The sequence below is a fragment of the Rhinolophus sinicus genome, chromosome 15 (genome assembly GCF_057876585.1).
Source record: "Rhinolophus sinicus isolate RSI-liver-muscle chromosome 15, RSI-T2T, whole genome shotgun sequence".
In the NCBI taxonomy this organism is placed as follows: Eukaryota; Metazoa; Chordata; class Mammalia; order Chiroptera; family Rhinolophidae; genus Rhinolophus; species Rhinolophus sinicus.
In genome coordinates this window covers 87,110,400-87,125,594 of record NC_142515.1, presented here as the reverse complement: position 1 = coordinate 87,125,594, position 15,195 = coordinate 87,110,400, and the positions used below count along the sequence as shown (strand labels likewise).

Below are 15,195 nucleotides of genomic sequence, written 5' to 3'. Positions count from 1 at the left end.
TATCCGCTCTGAGAATTGCCAGGCTTGGGCAGGGACAGGCCCCTTCTCAAGTCCCCTAAAGGGTCGGCTTTTCCTGACGTTGGGAGTTTGCATCCTCTCCCCAAAACTCAGCCTCGTCACCTGACTCCCACGGTCAGCCCCTCGTCCCCTACCACCCAGTATCCCGGGTACCGACTCTCAACCAATAGCACGTGGTCCAGAGTCTCCAGCTTCCCATTGGTCACTGGTCTCCTGTCTTCCCCGCGATTGGCCGAGGCCCAGCCGCAGCTTCCCCCCTATCCGCAGCGCTGCGATGGTACAGCCCGCCGCGGCTTAGGCGGAGCGGGAAGGTCCACTGCGTAGCGCCGCGGGGTGTCGGGAAGAGTCGGGAGAGGCGGAGGGATCCCTCTGGAATGTTTCCGTCTGTTCCACCCGGAACGGGGAGGAGAGGCAAGGATTGGCCGCGAGCTACGGGAGGCCGTTCCTGATTGGCTGGGAGCGGGCGCCGGCCCCGCCCCCCGGCCCCGGCTGCGGGAGAGGCCCGGACCAGAGTTTGCGGAGGGCCGAGCTGGGCGCGCGCAGGGCGGCGGCGGCGGCGCAGGTGAGTTTCACGCGCGGGCGAGACGCAGCTGGAGGTCTAGGCTGGGCGAGGGTATGCCGGAGGCCGCCTCCCAGCTGGGCGCCTCCCTTCCTGCTTGGGGTAGTGGGCCAACGCCTCCACTGCCAGGATGGGGTCTCCAGCCGCACCCCTGACTCCTGCACCCTTTTGGACAGCCCCCACTCTGGCGGGCACAGGCGCGGGGTCTGTATTTCTGAGCCCTATCTGGGGCACCTCCCCGGAGCTGGCCTCATCTCAGTCTTCCAGGGCTTAGGGACGCTTGGGAAGGTCCGAGGTCCCGATAATAACAATGAAAAAAATCATCCGCACTAACATTGATTGAACACTTTTGTGTCAGGTAATTACTATGAGGATCGTTGAATTTAAACACCTCATAGAAGGAGCTGTTACTTCTTTTAAGAGTGAAGCAGCAGACCCAGAGAGGTAGAGTGACTTGCCCAAGGTCACACAGCTAATAAGCGGCAGATTTGGGACTCAGTCCCATTCCTCAGAGTGAAGAACTGGAGTCTCAACCACTAGACTACATGTCCAGCGGCTCCATGGCTCAGATGTTCCTGAACAGCTTCTGTGCGTACTGCACTGCCTGCTACCCCCTCCCTCCCCCACCCCTCCACACACACACACACACACACACACACACACACACCATACATACCATGTGGGCCACACCTGCTGGTCTTTGCTTCTCCCCCCATGCTCTTTCCCCCACCAGAGGTCACCAGACACCAGCCGCTCAAGCAATAAACTGAGCCCGTATTCCTTCTCCCTTGAGCTGGAAGGCAAGGCTGGTGTACTTGGGTCCTGAGAAGAGAGTGATGTATTCAAGGGACATAGGCAGGGAGCCAGGATGCTTGGGTCCTGTGCCTGCCAGGCCCCCCTAGGAAGCCTGGGCCCAGGCTGGGGAGTAGGCGTTCTTTCCGGAAACACCCAGGAGCCGGTTTTTCAAGACTGAATCAGAGGCCGCCTGCCCTCCTCTCCAAAGCATTCCCCTGTTGGAAAGGGGAGCCTGGGTGTGGTGTCCCCCCTCCCTGAGAGATTGTGTGAGCTCCCAGGAACCCTCTGCCCCTCTTCCTGCTTCCCCGCCACTGCCATTCTGTGTGGCTGTGGAGTTGCTAAGTTTCAGGCCCTTCCCAAGGAAGAGAGGGTAGGGAGGCTGGAATTCCAACTAACCTGCTTGGTGCCCAGGCTGAAACTCCTTTTCTCCGGTCCCCACAGGTGAGGAGAGCCTGGGAATGTGGGGAGAGGGTAGCAGTTAACAACTCCACGGCAGGCATGTTCTGAGGATTGGGGGATTCAGAGAACAGTCAGAATGAGGATATAAGATATGTTCATTCATTCTACAAATATATCTTGAGCACCTACTTTGTGCCAGGCACTGGCACAGGATTTAATAGTGAACAAGTCAAAAATAAGGATTTTGAGGGGGGAGCTGCCATTCTAGTGGGGGAAACAAGCAACAAGCTAACAAGTAAATTAAAAAGATACCTACAGATGGTGGTAAGTGCTATGAATAATATATGAGGGGGTGACATGTTAGAAACTCTGGTCAAGGGGGATTCTCAGAGGAAGTGACTTTGGAGCCGAAGCCTAAATGACAAGAAGCAGCCAGCCCTGCAAAGATCAGGCAGAGGGCACAGCCAGGGCAAAGGCTCTGAGGCTGGACCAAGCTTGGAATAGGGTAGCTGGGGCAGGAGATGCAGCTGAAGCAGCAATTCTGCAGGAGTCTGGGCTCACATTAAGGAGTTTGGAGCTTTTACCCAGTCAGGTGGGAAACTGTTGTAAGATTTGAGGCAGGGGAATGATGCGATCTGGTGTACGTTTTAAAATAGGACACGAAGTTAATAACAGCCTGAGACTGGAAGACAAGAGTTCTGCCAGGGCAACGTGTAATTAAGTTCATGGGCCTGAGCCGTCTGGACCACAGGGACAGTTCCAACAGGCTAAGGCAAGCCAGGGAGGCTGCCTAGAGGAAGTAACCTGGAGTAGGCCCTGGCAGGCAAAGAGGACTGAGATGTTCCTGGGCAGGGCAGGGAAGGAGGCAATATAATGACTAATAATACAAACAGTTTCCTTGAATGGAATGTCATAAAATGCTAAGCAGGTTGCATGCATAATCTCTTTGAATCCCCATAAGCACTCTGACAGACAGGAATTCTACCTATTCTTCAGATGAGGAAACTGAGGCTCCGTCAAATGAAGTGACTTGCCTACAGCCACTCCCTGGTAAGTGGCAGGGGTGGGTTTTGAACCCAAGCCATTCTGCCTTTTCTGGCCTGGAAGGCAAATTCATTAATTACCCACTTTCCTCACCATCGTTATTCCTGCCCCCCCCCCCCCCCCCAGGTGAGGATGAGGCAGCCAGCCTGAACCAGGGCAGCAAGTGTGGACAGAGGGAATAAGGAGGTTGGGAATTGGTGATCAGGATGTGGGGGCCCTGGGTAAAAAGAGGAAGTTAGTATCTTCTATGTTTATAGATGGAAATAGTAATAATCGCCAACATTTATGGAATCCTCATATCGTGTGCCAGGAACTGTTCCATGCATATGTATGATTTCCTTAGAACTCGAAGAGCTTAAGACACTTGCTCAAGGCCACACAGCTATTAAGTAGTGAAGCCAGATTCCAGACTCATGTTCTCAGCATCCTGCCTCCCAGTGTATGATGAGGGAGGGGACCCAAGGGAGGTGATGATGAGGATTTTTTTTTTTTTTTTTTTTTAGTATCATTGAGCGTAATGAGATAACCGGAGGAGGCAGTACTCATTCATTCAGAATTTATTTTTTGTCTAATAGTCAGTGAGTGCCTACTGTGTGCTAGATCCAGTGATGGGTACTATCGATAGCCGTAACCAATAAAAGAGTAGTACTTAGAATATATAGTATTAGTGTCCAGAATATATAAAGAGTTCCCACAAATCAATAAGAAAAAAGATAGGACGTGCAATTTTTTTAAATGAGCGAAGACTTAAACAGGCAAGTCACAAAAGGGCAAATCGAAATGGTTAGTAAATGTGTTAAAAGGTTTTCAGCATCATTGATTCTCAGGAATGAAAAATAAAACCACAGTGAAAGGTGAGAGAGATACAGTCCCTGTCTCCGTGGCTGGATGAAGTACCAGCCCTGTGCCCAGCAGGGATAAGGGACCACAGAGGTGGGGCTTGTGCTTTTGCTGGGGAGACGAGACCCTCTTGAGGGCAGAGACTACAGGGACTGGTGGGACAGTCAATATTAGGCTCCTTCCTTCATCCATTCATCATTCAACAAGTATTTATTGAGCACCATTCTCTGCACTGAGAATATAGGTACAAATAAGACAGACAAAATTCCCTGAACTTTCAGAAAACAATGAACAGGATAAATGAATGAAATATATTTTCCACCTGAAAGAGGTGAAAGAGTGAGTTGTGTAGATACCAGGGAGCACAGCCAGTGCAAAGACCCTGAGGCTGGACTGTGCCTAGTATATTGGAGAAACAGGGATGGGGCCAGGCCTGTGTGACTGGAGGGAGTGAATGAAAGGGAGAGTGGCAGGAGATGAGGACAGGGAGATGACGGGGGCAAATCTGTAGGGGCCTGTGAGCCGAGGGGAGCACCTTGGCTTTTACTGCGAGTGAGTTACGAGCCCTGGGAGGGGTTGGAACAGAGGATAGATGTGACATGGCTTCTGTTTTACAGGATCACACTGGCTGCTGTGTTGACAAGAGAACGTGGGGGGCGAGGGCGGAAGCCAGAAGACTGGGAGGAGGCAACTGCATTAGTCTAGGTGAGTGATGCTGGGGCTGGACCAGGTGATACCAGAGGAGGTGTTGGAGAATAGAGGAATGAATGAATGAACAAATGAACAGATGCATGACGATGGGTGCAGCCCACTGAACTACTGAATCCAGAATAACCCCTGGAAGAGGCAATCCGAAGGGAGGGAGCAGGAAGTCCCCTTGACACAGAAAAATGTAATTTGGCATAATTTGATCCTCATCACAACCTGGCCAGGTGGATAGAATGTCCCCATTTGCAGATCAAGCATCTGAAGTCCAGGAAAATGGAGTTGCTTAGGGGATTGAGCTTTTTGGTTATGAACTTGGGCTTGGGAGTCAGACCTGAGTGTGCAGCCAGTCTCTGTGACTTTGCATGTGTTACTGAAAAATGAAATCCGAATTCTTTCCCCATCTATAAGGCCCTGCACAGTTGACCAGTGTCACCTCTTTTACCTTCCCACTTCATGTTCTCCCATCGCTCATTCCACTCCAGCCACACTGGTCTCCAGCTGATCTGTGAGCCTGAGTCTGCAAGTCTACTCAGAGCCTTCCGTGGCTGCCACCTTAGTCAAAACAAAAGCTCAAGTGCTCCCTGCAGCCCACAAAGCCATGCTCCATTTGCTTGTCACCTCCCTGCTCTCACCTCCTCCTGCTGACCCCGTTATTCACTCTGTTCCAACCACACGGGCCTCCTTGCTGTTCTTCAAACATGCCAAGCATCTCAGGGACTTTTGTACTGGCTGTTCCCTCTGCCCGGAACACTCTTGCCTCACATCCTCATGTGGATGCTTTTTCCTGTCATTCAGGTCTCAGATTCAGCTGCACCTGCTCAGCGAGGCCCTCAATAAAACTTTTCTTGTTTTATTGTCTTCATGGGACTATTAGAAGTTATATTAGATACTTACACCTTTTCCTCTGGATGGTGTGCTTCTGGACAGCACCGACAGAACCCCAGCTAGCCAATAGAGCACCTAGGAGTGAATTAGGAAAAAGCAGCCCTTCCTCCCAGCTCATGCATCACCATACGAGGGTCTGATGCTTTTGCACAGGGAAAAACCTGTGTAACTGCACACGTGGCACGAGTCAGGGACCTTGCTTGTCTTATTGAAAGCAGGACCTAAAACAATGTATGGACTATTTAAACACCCCAGAGATATTTGTTTGATGGGAGGGAGAGAGTGAAAAAGAGAGCAAGAGTGTGGGGGAGAGGAAAGAAAAAAAGGTATCAGTCTGGATAGGTTTTGCTGCAGGAACAACCCCTAAAATTTTAGTGGCTGAACTCAACAAAGGTTTAATTTTCTTTTCTGCTCCATGTCCATTGCAGCGAGGTGAGAAGTTCCGTTCGTTGTAGTCACTCAGGGCCTGTCCTGATGGAGCTACCACCACATCAAATGTGGCTGGTCACCCTGCCAGGGAGCAATAGACCTCTGGAGGGTCTTGCTCTAGTAATTAAATGCTGCAGTCCAGAAATGTCATGTGTTACTTCCTCTTGCAACTCATTGTCCAGAACTAGTGACGTGTCTGCCCAGTGATGAGGTCAATAAATGCCATCTGCCTATGTACTTTGAAGGGAGAGTCAGAAATATTTTGCTCACAGCACTAATGACTGCAACCTATAGAAAAAGAAACTTAACCACTCTGATCTCCATTTTCTCGTCTGTTAAATGGGCGTAATTGTAGCATAATATGATCCCTCCATCACGATGTGGTATGAGGATTAAGTTAGGCCATGGAGCAGTTAGCACAGGGTTGTAATAGATATGAGCTGCTATTACTTCTGTACGAGTGAGTGTAAAAGTGTGGGAACTGGGATTTGAACCGAGGCTAGTCTGTTCTCTGAATATGTCATGGGGCCTGTAGGGTGCTAATGGTGGGGGAAAGGGAGCCTGGGGCCAATGCCCAGGCCCTGAGCCCACTTTTCTGCCCTGCAGATCTCCTGGGCGCACCCCCTCTTTCCGCTGCTCATGCCGCTGGGACTGGGGCGGCGGAAAAAAGCGCCGCCTCTGGTGGAAAATGAGGAAGCTGAGCCAGGCCGCGGTGGGCTGGGCGTGGGGGAGCCAGGGCCCCTGGGTGGAGGTGGAGCAGGAGGGCCCCAAGTGGGCTTGCCCCCTCCTCCCCCAGCCCTGCGGCCCCGTCTCGTGTTCCACACCCAGCTGGCCCATGGCAGTCCCACTGGTCGCATCGAGGGCTTTACCAACGTCAAGGAGCTATACAGCAAGATTGCTGAGGCATTCCGGCTGCCAGTTGCTGAGGTACCCACCAGGGAGCACTGGGGCCCTGATGGTGGCCTAGAGACCTGGCTGGGCGTGCCTCCTGGTCCTGAGCTGGGGGCTCAGGTGCTGAAGCTGCAGATGCTGAGGTCTGTGCCCCAGTGAATTATGGGGAACTGGAGGCGACTGGGTGCTGAGTTTCCATCAGGCATTGGGAAGTCTGCTCCCCAGTGGATTATGGGAACTGATGGTCAGGACTGGATGCTACATTCCCACCATGTATTGTTTGCGCCCCAGTGGATTTTGGGGGCTGGAGGTTAGGTGCAAGATTCACTTCTCCATGATGCATAGGGAAGCAAACCCCAAGGACTTTGGGAAATGAAGGGAGGCCAAGAGGGCAACCGTAGGATTGAGCAAGAAGTAGCTACAGGGGTCTCAGTATGCCTGGTGGGTGTCGGTGCCCCTTTATTCATTCCACAAGCATTTACAGAGCACCACAGTGGGCCAGGCTCTGTGCCCTGCAACCAGCAGGGAGTATTTGCTAGGACAAATGCCAGTCCTAGCAGAGCTGACAGTGGAGGCCCTACCTTGGTGTGGAGGAGGTCAAGCACGGGAGTGGGGACCTTCAGGCCTTTCCCTTCTCTCTTCCCCCTCAGGTTGGGGCTGCAAAGGGCAAGGGAGGGAAGGTGAGGGTTGAGTGTCTCCCACCTCTGCAGGTGATGTTCTGCACCCTCAACACCCATAAAGTGGACATGGACAAGCTCCTGGGGGGCCAGATTGGGCTGGAGGACTTCATCTTCGCCCACGTCAAAGGGCAGCGCAAGGAGGTGGAGGTGTTCAAGTCCGAGGAGGCTCTGGGGCTCACCATCACGGACAACGGGGCAGGCTACGCCTTCATCAAGGTGCTTGAGGTTAGGGCGGGCTATAGGACCCAGGGGCGGAGCCACGGGGCTGACAGCTCCTCTCCCCGCAGCGTATCAAGGAGGGCAGCGTCATCGACCATATCCAGCTTATCAGCGTGGGTGACATGATCGAGGCCATCAACGGGCAGAGCCTGCTGGGTTGCCGGCATTACGAGGTGGCCCGGCTGCTCAAGGAGCTGCCCCGAGGCCGTACCTTCACGCTGAAGCTAACAGAGCCCCGCAAGGCTTTTGGTGAGGGTCTGCCACCTTAACCACCATAATCACCCTGTTTACTTGGGTCCAGGCTGCAATTCCAGAGGCCACCAGCAGGTGGCGCCCAAACACAGCTCGCCAAATTAGAAAGGGGCAGCTCCGCCCTACCTTGGGGAGGGGGTGCTGGCTCTCCGCCCAGCCTGGGAGGAGGGAGGGGGCAAGGAGGAAGTTGCCCCCACACCCAGCTTCCAGGAGCCATTAGCCCAGCCAAGCGCCCCCAGCCCTGGCCAGCCCCCCACCCCCGAGAAGCCAGGCTTGGCTGCCTGTGCCAGGCCCCCCACTTTTCAGTCTGGCTTCACTAACTCTCAGGAATGAGCTGGAGGCCCCTGGGGTTGGGGTGGGGGTGGGGGACTCTGAAACACTTCCCCAGGCAGACAGGGCTGGTCCTTGGCCCAGCAGCTTATACCCCCTTGGCCTTGGGGAAAGCAGCTAGAGACGGAGGCCCCACCCCCTTCCTGTCCCTCAGGCCCTGGGAGCAGATGTGGCCGCTCCAGTCTCCCCTCCAGCCTTTTTCATTCCCAGCCCCTGGGTGCCCCTTCCCCATCTTTGCCAAGCCTGAGTCAGAAGACCTGACCTCCTAGAGTCACCTTAGCCCCCACCTGCCCCTGGAGCCTGCAGAAGCTTGGAGAAGGTAGAGAGGGGTCTAGAGCCAGGATGCCAGGGTTCCTGCCCAGAGCATGCTGGAATTGGGTTTTCCCCACCCTCACCCCTCCCCTGCCTCCCACAGACATGATCAGTGTGCGTTCAGGGGGTGGCCGCCCGGGCTCTGGCCCCCAGCTGGGCACTGGCCGAGGGACCCTCCGGCTCCGATCCCGGGGCCCTGCCACAGTGGAGGATCTGGTGAGTGTTCCAGCTGGGCCTGAGCCCCCTTCCCTGCACATTCACAGGTGGCAGCGTCAGCTGATAGCTCAGGGGCTCCAGGCACTGGATTCAAATCCACCTCTGCCTCCCCCCAGCTCTGGGACCTTGGGCAAATGGGCCTGTTTCCTCGTCTGTAAAATGGGGGGTGGATAATAATACTGACATTGTCAGAGTTGTCGTGAGGATGAACTGTGGGTTAATATACATAAAGTGGCAAAAAGAGACCTGGCACTTAGTGAATACAATTACAGTTACAGTCACGTTATTATAATACCACTGTCTCTTCTCTCCCCCGTCTCTAGCCCTCGGCCTTTGAGGAGAAGGCGATTGAGAAAGTAGATGACCTGCTGGAAAGTTACATGGGCATCAGGGACACAGAGTTGGGTGAGTAGGTGGCACTTCATCTGGGTAGGGATGGGAGTCTGGGGGAGGGGGCTTCTAGGTCCTGTGGGCACCTCTGCATCTGTGCCTCCATTCTGCTCCCTGCCTCACCCTCCAGCGGCCACCATGGTGGAACTTGGGAAGGACAAGAGGAACCCGGATGAGCTGGCCGAGGCCCTGGACGAGCGGCTTGGTGACTTTGCCTTCCCCGATGAGTTCGTTTTTGACGTTTGGGGTGCCATTGGGGATGCCAAGGTCGGCCGTTACTAGGCCTTCTGGTGGACCTTGTGATGACCTGGGCCCGGCCTGGTGGGAGCTCCTGGGGTGGGGACACCAGTATCTGGCTTTGGCCTGGCCCAGCAGCTCCAGGACAATGCAGCTCGGAGGTGGGGCTGAGCCCCTACCCCAGCCCAATTGGTACCACCCCCTCCCTGGTTCCCAGCCTGGCTGGGGCCCCAGCTGCCCCCCACCTCAACCCCCATTCCCCACCTACCTCAGCCGGGTCAGGCGTGGGGAGGGATGAGCCAGATTGGACAGCCAGCTCCCGCCCCTAACACTTTCCACATCAGCTGCCAAACTGGTCCCTCTGTCTCCCTGGGGCCTCAGGTTCTATTTGGGGGTCCTGGCCTCCCTGGTTTCCTGTTGCAGGGAATCTAAAAAGGGGGCTTCCCCTTCAGCAAATGCAATAATACCCTCCCACTATCCCCCTCCAGAGGAGCCCCCTACCTCTGCATTGAAACACAAATCTGCTGTGAACCCCCAACCTCCCCACCCCACGCCTGTGTTTCTTTCAGCCCAGCCTCCAACAGACTGGGCGGGTGGGATGATGGCGGTGGGCTTTTGTATCTGAATTTGCTGTCTGGAACATAAAGACTCTATCTGCTGTTGGACCTGTGTGGTGACTGAGGGGTGGGAGGGCAGGGTGGGCCTGGGCTGGGAAAGAATGTAACAGCTGAAATCCATCCTCCTCTGGCTCCAAATTGAATTAGGAGCTGGCCTGGGCCGCCTGCCCCCTCCCACCCGTTCCAACTGATGAGGCTCCTGGCCGCAGGCCACCAGGCTTCCAGGCAAGGCTGGAGCTCTGGGCCTACTGGGGTTCAAGTCCTGCTCCCTTTTGAGCAAGGCCTCCAGCCATGTGGCCCTATGTGAACAGTGGGCCTGAAGCTGCTGGCTACAGCCCAGGGTCATGGGAAGCACCAGGGCCAGGAGGTTTGAATGCCTGGCTTGGAGAAAGATGGGGGTGGGGGCAAACAGATCCTTGGGTCTGCTGGGGCAAGTGCTATGGGGAGGAGTCCATCCCTGACACAGAGAGCAGTCGTGATGTGGCCCCCAGCTGATTGGACATGTGGGGTCTGTGGGCACTTATGGCAGGCCATGCTGTATACTGGGTATAAACCCGGCCTGCTTGTTTTGACAACCTACTTCATCCTGGAGAATTAAAGGGGGATCAAGGAAGGAGGGGTGGGACCCTGGCCAGACCTGGAGGGGAGAGCCAGGATTGAAAGGAAGGCAGCCAGCCAGGCCAGAGGTCCCTGCAGGAATGTTTGGGGGTGAGCTGAGAGGAGAAGTGTGAGCCCAGCCCATTCCCCATTTCCACTGGGCCAGCAGTGGGCCTCGGGAGTGGAGGAGGTGGGGGACTGCTGGGTTGGGGGTGGCTGTCTTCTTGGGATAGGGTGGGAGTGGCCGATGTTAGCGTTACTCTGCATCCCTGGGCACCTGTGGTGACTCGTGTCTGTGCCAGGAGATGGCTCCGGTTTGAAGGGTGTGGTATGTGTCTTGATACTGAGAGTAGGACTGTGTTATCAGAGTTTTGATGGTTTGTGACCATGTTGAGGGCTGTAACTATCTGTTGAGGGAATGGGGTGCAACAACTATCTTTGTGTGCCAGGGTGTTTGTGGGTGTAACTGGTAGTGTGCCTGTAATGGTGGCCGTGTGACTGCATGACTGTGAGAGTGTGTGTGTCTAGATGTTCCTGTTTCTAGGGTAGGGGCGTGATCAGCTAGATCTTGGGGTGTCCAGGGATGCCATTCCTTGTGTCTTGGGTGTGTGGAGTCTGCCTGTGGAAGTTGGATTGTTGGGAAGTGTCTCCGGGTGATTTGGATATGGCTGGGAGACTGTCTCAGCAGTAAAGATCTCGGGGGGCTGTATTTCAGGGTGTTGAGAGAAGTGGCCCATGTTAGACTCAGTAACTGGGCGCATCTGGTGCTAGGGGTGTGACTGTCTCAGTGAGTTCAGGGGTTTGACAGTGGCTGACCCCAAGATGTGGCTGGCTGGGGACAGGTTATGATGGTGGCTGGTATCAGGGTATTAGGGGATACGATCGTGAGACTGTGTGTGTGTGTGTGTGTGTGTGTGTGTGTGTCCCTACTCAGGGCAAGAGGGGAGGCTGCTGCTGTGTGTGGCTGTCTTTGTGGCCTGGCATGTGTGTTGCTCACCACATCCTAAAGCATGATCTAGGAGAGTCCCCTGGTCAGCGGCCTCCTGCTCCCCCCTCCAGGGTATGACTTCTGTTGCCCTGGCCTGGGCTTTAAGCCCCTGTGTAAATAGTGGGCGGATCTCCTGGCTTGCCTGGTCCTGACCCAAGCTGGTCCACCACCCAAGGCACTGCCCATCACCGCCCACCCAACATCCATGAAGGCTCTAGCAGAGTAAGGGGATGCTGCTGCCTCCACAAGGGCTAGACCCCTAACTTCACAGCCCCAGAGGGCCAACAGCACCCCCTGCAGCCACCCCAGCCTTCCCTGGGTGACGCTCACATTTTCCAGTGTTTAGATTTTATCCGCCTTATTAATGAGGCAGGCAAGAGGCCCGCGCCAGGGGGAAAGGGGGTGCTCTGCCCCGCCAGGGCGAGGGGGTCAGGACAACTCCCTGGGAGCTCCCCTTCCTCATAGGGGTAGCTGGGACCAAGAGTGGCCCCCACCTATTGCCAGGAACATAGAGAGGTGGTCTCTGCCACACCAGGCCCCCTGTGGGCTGGCGCTAATTGGAGCGGCCCCTGGAGGCCTGAGCAGGGAGCAGGAGGAGGCAGGGAGCCCAGGAGCCGCCCCTGGAGGAAGGGAGGGAGGGAGCAGCCAGCAGGAGAGCTTGGGCACAGCAGGCACGGGTGCCGCGGACAGCAGGCGCGGGTGCCTCGGACAGCAGGAGCCAAGAAGCAGGCGATGGGGACCCAGTGTCCCATGGACCACCCGGTAAGGCTAGGGCTCGAGCATATCGGGTGGGGCTGGTGGGGGCTGAAGGATGGGGCCATGGCTCCCTCTTTCCTGTGTTCCTTGACTCTCAGCCCAATCTATCCCTGTTGCTCTTACCATCGGTCCATCCTCCCTTCCTATCTGACCCAGCGGGCAGTTTTGCTCCCTGCCCTCACCACCAGGGTATCAAGCTGGCAGGAGTTCTGGAACTGTGGACAGAGTTCTGGAAACGCAGGGTGAAGCAGCGGTGGTCAGGGGTAGGGCCTGGGTGAGACAGCAATGGAGCTCAGTGATGGGAATGTTGTGGACAGGGATGTGGTTGTGAGGACAGAAATGCAATCATGGGGATAAAGATATGGCCATGGGAACAGAAATGGGACCATTGGGACAGAGACAGTATAATGGGGAAAGAATGGGCCCACAGTGGCAGAAGTGGGGCTCTGTGGGCATCAAGGATGGGACTGAGAACAGGTGACATGACTGTCAGAGATGGGGCATTGGCGTCAGGTGAGGGCCTGGGGTCAGAAATGGTCAGTGAGTATCAGCTGGGGCCCACGACCAGGAATTTGCTGTGGTGTAAACAGCAGGTAGGTCCATGAGGCCCAGAGATTACAACAGATGGCATGGGCTGGAGCCACGGGAGCCACAGTGGGCAGAAAAGTAAGCAGTGAGGACAGTGAGTTCAGGAGCAAGAGCTGGGATGGTGAGAGGCAGAGGAGGAGGAGGAGTCAGGAACTGGGCAGCCAGAATCATTGGAATTGCTGTGAGCTAACATGGGCCCTGCTGATCTGAGATGGGACCACCGGCTGGTCTCAGACTGTGGTTGCTAGGTCCCGGGCCAGCTTCATCTTCCCCTCTTCTTCTTCCCAGCCCCACCCCTGGCACCTGACATGAGCCCTTGTGGGCCCCTCAACCTGAGCCTGGTGGACGAGGTGACCACGTGTGCGGCGCCTGGGGCGCCCAACGTGTCGGCTGGGCCGCAGTCGGGCCTCTCAGGCGGGTCACCAGCGCTGCCCATCTTCTCCATGACGCTGGGCGCCTTGTCCAACGTGCTGGCACTGGCGCTGCTGGCTCAGGCTTCGGGCCGCCTACGGCGCCGCCGCTCGGCAGCCACCTTTCTGCTCTTCGTTGCCAGCCTGCTGGCCACCGACCTGGCCGGCCACGTGATCCCGGGGGCGCTGGTGCTGCGCCTGTATGCAGCGGGGCGTTCGCCGTCCGGAGGCGCCTGCCACTTCCTGGGCGGCTGCATGGTCTTCTTCGGCCTGTGCCCGCTGCTGCTGGGCTGCGGCATGGCCGTGGAGCGCTGCGTAGGGGTCACGCGGCCCCTGCTGCACGCTGCCCGTGTCTCGGTAGCCCGCGCGCGCCTTGCTCTGGCCGCACTAGCCGCCGTGGCCTTGGCTGTGGCGCTGCTGCCACTGGCGCGCGTGGGCCACTATGAGCTGCAGTACCCTGGCACGTGGTGCTTCATTGGCCTGGGCCCGGCGGGCGGCTGGCGCCAGGCCCTGCTCGCCGGCCTCTTCGCGGGCCTCGGCCTAGCCGCGCTTCTCGCAGCGCTGGTGTGCAACACTCTCAGCGGCCTGGCCCTGCTGCGCGCCCGGTGGCGCCGCCGCTCTCAACGGCGCCCTCCGACCTCCGGTCCCGACAGCCGCCGGCGCTGGGGGAAGCGCGGACTCCGCTCAGCCTCCGCCACGTCCGTCTCGTCAGTCGCTTCGGCTTCTGCCGCCTTCAGAGGTGCTCTAGGCTGTGGCTCAACGCGCAGAGCCCGCGCCCATGATGTGGAGATGGTGGGCCAGCTAGTGGGCATCATGGTGGTGTCGTGCATATGCTGGAGCCCGCTGCTGGTGAGGGGCACACCCGCCCCGACACACATGCTTCTTCCAGCTCCTGCCTTGGCCTCTCAACCTTTCCATCCTAGGATACCTGGGTCCTCTCTCCCTTCCGTGGCCAGGGTCCCGACCCCTCGATTCCCCCCCCACACCCGTCTTTTGCCCTCTCCCTCTGACGTCCCACCTCTCCTCCCGGCCCCTTTATCTTACTCCTCCCAGGGGCGTTTGTAGTTTACCCCAAAGCACATAAGCCTCCTCCCCAGCCTCACCTCTCTAGGCACCGACACTTCATTCCCTGGCTCGCTTTCACCTCTCCCACACCGTTTTTCTTCTCCCCCTCAGCCCCCTGCCTTTCGGGACACCTGGAACTTCTCTCCTTTCTGGCCCAAACCCCTACCCAATGAAGGCCTTTGTTTCTGCCGCACCCTCTAAGGCCGTCTTTCCACAGCTCCTTTTCAGGAAGACCCCATTTATCTCTCTGTGATGCTCCTGCCCCCTTACCCTCCAGCCATGCTCCCGTCCATCCCAGCCATACCCTTCGCCGGTACCCTTCCCTTACACCCACCCCACCGCTCACACCCACTTCTCCGGCAGGTGTTGGTGGTGTTGGCCGTCGGGGGCTGGAGCTCCAGCTCCCTGCAGCGGCCGCTGTTTTTGGCCGTGCGCCTAGCCTCCTGGAACCAGATCCTGGACCCCTGGGTGTACATCCTGCTACGCCAGGCCGTGCTGCGCCAACTGCTTCACCTCCTGCCCCCGAGGGCCTGTGCCAAGGGCAGCCCCACTAGGCTGGGCCTAACCAGGAGCGCCTGGGAGGCCAGCTCGCTGCGCAGCTCTCGGCACAGTGGCCTCAGCCACTTCTAGGTACGCCCGGAAGCCCAACAGCCAGCCAGACCAACCCAAGCCTTGGGGAATAAAGTCATTTTGCGGACAAGTGCTGGGTGGTGCGTCCCGTTGGTGCTGCAGCATCCATTTGACCGCGCGAGGGTGGGAGAGGCACAATGTGCTCCTATGGTGCAGTTCCAAAACTTGCCACTTGGGGGCGCAGGGACGCCCAACGCGGAGGTGGAACCGGAGCCGCAGGAGCTTGCGCTAGCCGGGATCCCCGGGACAGCACCCCTGGGACCCCGGGTCTGCTGGGAGCAGAGTGAGAGGGTTGGGCGCTTCTTGCCCCTCTTGTTGCCAGGACTGACTCCCGCAGCCA

The 15,195-nt window shown here is 56.9% G+C and overlaps 2 protein-coding genes across 10 annotated transcripts; both read left to right on the top strand.

Moving 5' to 3' along the window:
• Nucleotides 1–396: 396 nt before the first annotated feature.
• On the top strand, nt 397–9,866 carry GIPC1 (GIPC PDZ domain containing family member 1). 9 transcript variants are annotated; one of them, XM_074338112.2, is made up of 9 exons: nt 397–580; nt 2,768–2,821; nt 4,273–4,355; nt 6,284–6,604; nt 7,279–7,464; nt 7,536–7,716; nt 8,465–8,577; nt 8,901–8,982; nt 9,098–9,866. In XM_074338112.2, the coding sequence occupies exons 4-9, from the start codon at nt 6,317–6,319 to the stop codon at nt 9,247–9,249; spliced, it is 1,002 nt and encodes a 333-aa protein (XP_074194213.1). In that variant the 5' UTR covers nt 397–580; nt 2,768–2,821; nt 4,273–4,355; nt 6,284–6,316; the 3' UTR covers nt 9,250–9,866. The 9 variants fall into 9 exon arrangements, with proteins under 9 accessions (XP_074194213.1, XP_074194214.1, XP_019601719.1 ...); XM_019746155.3 differs by having other exon boundaries at nt 401–580; nt 4,273–4,360; XM_088792447.1 differs by having other exon boundaries at nt 562–580; nt 2,733–2,821; nt 4,273–4,360.
• A 135-nt stretch (nt 9,867–10,001) lies between these two features.
• On the top strand, nt 10,002–14,925 carry PTGER1 (prostaglandin E receptor 1). The gene is made up of 3 exons (XM_019746143.3): nt 10,002–12,168; nt 13,039–14,009; nt 14,589–14,925. Exons 2-3 carry the CDS (start codon nt 13,059–13,061, stop codon nt 14,853–14,855), a joined length of 1,218 nt encoding a protein of 405 aa, XP_019601702.3. The 5' UTR covers nt 10,002–12,168; nt 13,039–13,058; the 3' UTR covers nt 14,856–14,925.
• Nucleotides 14,926–15,195: the final 270 nt, after the last annotated feature.